This window comes from Tenrec ecaudatus, chromosome 1, assembly GCF_050624435.1.
Source record: "Tenrec ecaudatus isolate mTenEca1 chromosome 1, mTenEca1.hap1, whole genome shotgun sequence".
Lineage (NCBI taxonomy): Eukaryota > Metazoa > Chordata > Mammalia > Afrosoricida > Tenrecidae > Tenrec > Tenrec ecaudatus.
Window position 1 is genome coordinate 170,104,594 of NC_134530.1, and position 2,502 is coordinate 170,107,095.

Consider the following 2,502-nt stretch of genomic DNA (forward strand, 5'->3'; position numbering starts at 1 on the left):
GTTTAGGGCACCAGATGGGTAGCCCCGGGGTGGGGGTAGAAGTGCTGGTCTGTACACTAGTGATTCCCCTTTCACTGGAAGAATTCAAAACGTTACTGAAAGTGACGAGTCTGAGTCATCGCAGATAACATTTCTCCCCCAAGGTGGAAATTGATTTGTCCTCTCATGCCCTTGGAGTATCCCCTGAGGAGAGATGTCCTGGTCAACTGGGCAGTGATGCAGTAACTTTAACCTACCGCGAGGGTGCAGCAGAATCCAACCCCGCGGTGCTTCACCCCCAGAAGACCGTAGTCTTTGGAGCTTTCCTTCCTGGGTGGCTTGAGTGGCTCCGCCAATCTCCGTGCGCACCGCTGCCGTGATCCCGCCCACCACTGATTATCCAGCCAATCAACTAGTGTCCGACCACGGCCGGGGGGTGCAGAGCCTTCGCTTGGGCTGAAGGCCAAGCTGCTAGGCCAGCCCCCAGGGCACAGCGGGTCGTAATCCCGGGCGGGCTCCAGGCATCACGTGGTCCTGGAGTGGACCCGGCCAGGTAGGTGGCTGGTTCCTGGGCCCGGGGCGGGCGAGGGCAAGTGTGGGCGGAGCGGATTTGGGCTGGCCATGCTCCTTGACCCGCTGTCCCCTTCCTTCGCCCAGCGATGTGTATGGAGCCCCCCAACTTCTCGTGGGTGCTCCCAGGCCGGCTGGCGGGGCTGGCACTGCCGCGGCACCCCGCCCACTACCAGTTCCTGTGGGAGCAGGGTGTGCGGCACCTGGTGTCCCTGACGGATCGCAAGCCGCCTTACAGCGACAGCTCCAACCTCACCCTGCACAAGCTGCGCATCGTGGACTTCTGCCCGCCGGCCCCCCACCAGATCGACCACTTCCTGCAAATCGTGGACGAGGCCAACGCCCGGGGAGAGGTCAGAGGGCGGGGCCAACGCGAGAGGGCGGGGCCCCGAGGGGTAGGGTGGGGACACAGGGCGGAGCTTGGGAGTGTTTATCAGAGAGTGGTAGGGACTGGGGACATCAGGTGCTGAAGGACAGAAACTCGTGGAGGTGGGGGGATAAATATAGGGGCGGGGGATGACTTTTGGATAGCACTTGAAAGGTCAGTAGCCCCAAGCAAAGAGAACCAGGTGCCGTGAGACGAGGAGGAAAAGGTTGGGCAGACGTGGAAAAAAAGGCGATTGAAGTCAGAGGCAGGCTGTTAATTAAATATAATGGCGCCATGCATTTTTATATTTCCTGGTCTCCACATTGTAAAAATTTTAAAGATAAAAACTGGTAAAATTCGTTTTGATAATGTGATTTTTTTTTCATCCAGTAAGTAAAAAAAAAAATATCACTTCAAGTGATAATTAAGACAAAATAAATTCTCAGTGGGAAATTCCTTATTCTTTTTTATACTGACCTCTTCCAGATGATTTGTGTATCTTACACCCCATCCCAATTTGGACTGATCATAAACCCACGTGCTTGGTGAACACACATGGCCAGTAGCTTTTATTTTGGAAGAAGTAGGCAGAGGGCTGTGGGAAGGCAGACCAGGAGTGCAGCCACCTGTGAGAGGAGAGGTGGCCTCTGAACCACCCAGGTACCAGGGCAGCCCTCCAGGACGACTGCTGTCACTTAGTGGCCGCCGAGAACTGAGTCCTGTGCCCAGATCCCTGAATCCGGGCCACGCAGGGACAAGAGAATGTTGGGGAGCACCTTGGGCCCCACTTCATCAGGCTCCCTCTTCACAGGCCGTGGCCGTGCATTGTGCCCTGGGCTTTGGCCGCACTGGCACCATGCTGGCCTGTTACCTAGTAAAGGAGCGCAGATCGACTGCAGGAGACGCCATTGCTGAAATCCGGCGCCTTCGACCCGGCTCCATCGAGACCTATGAGCAGGAGAAAGCGGTCTTCCAGTTCTACCAGCGAACTAAATAGGGGGCCTGGGCACCAACCATTTAGTCTGACTTCGGAGGTCGATGGCGCCAGAGAGACAGAAGCCAACTAAAGGAATTCAGCCCCCAGCTCCCAACTGGCTCTCGAGACTGAAGCAACCATCTCTGCTGGCAGATCCAAAGGAAGGGATGGCTGGGGCCCCACTGAAGTGGGGGTTCCCCCTGCTATTCCTTAAATAAATAACTCATAAGAACCAGCTCACCTTTTCAGAGCACTTGACCATTTACAGAGCGCCCTCACACATCTCCCAATGTGAGCCTCACCATAGCCCTGTGACGGAGGATAGGCCGGCGATCTCTCCTGGTTCCTCCAAGGAAGCTAAAGCGCAACCAAAAAACCCCAAAACTCACTGCCAGTGAGTCAGTTCTGACCCCCAGTGACCCTACAGGACAGAGTAAAACGACCCCTGTGAGTTGCCGAGAATGTAAATCTTGGGGAGTAGAAAGCCTCATCTTTCTACCATGGGGCTGCTGGTAGTTTTGAACTGCTGACCTTGCAGCTAATAGCCCAACACACACCCTACCCTACGCCACCAGGGCTCCTCCAGCCCTTTATGCATCCTGTTACTATT

The 2,502-nt window shown here is 55.6% G+C and overlaps 1 protein-coding gene across 1 annotated transcript; it reads left to right on the forward strand.

Annotated features, from left to right (window-relative positions):
- Positions 1 to 418: 418 nt before the first annotated feature.
- On the forward strand, positions 419 to 2,147 carry DUSP23 (dual specificity phosphatase 23). Its single transcript, XM_075563647.1, has 3 exons — positions 419 to 532; positions 637 to 902; positions 1,728 to 2,147. Exons 2-3 carry the CDS (start codon positions 639 to 641, stop codon positions 1,911 to 1,913), a joined length of 450 nt encoding a protein of 149 aa, XP_075419762.1. The 5' UTR covers positions 419 to 532; positions 637 to 638; the 3' UTR covers positions 1,914 to 2,147.
- The last annotated feature ends 355 nt before the right edge of the window (positions 2,148 to 2,502 follow it).

Excerpts from the sequence above, each read along its gene's own strand:
- DUSP23 (XM_075563647.1), top strand. The coding sequence starts at position 639 with ATGTGTATGGAGCCCCCCAACTTCTCGTGGGTGCTCCCAGGCCGGCTG. Across the intron at positions 903-1,727 it reads AGGCCAACGCCCGGGGAGAG|GCCGTGGCCGTGCATTGTGC; the intron begins GTCAGAGGGCGG and ends CCCTCTTCACAG.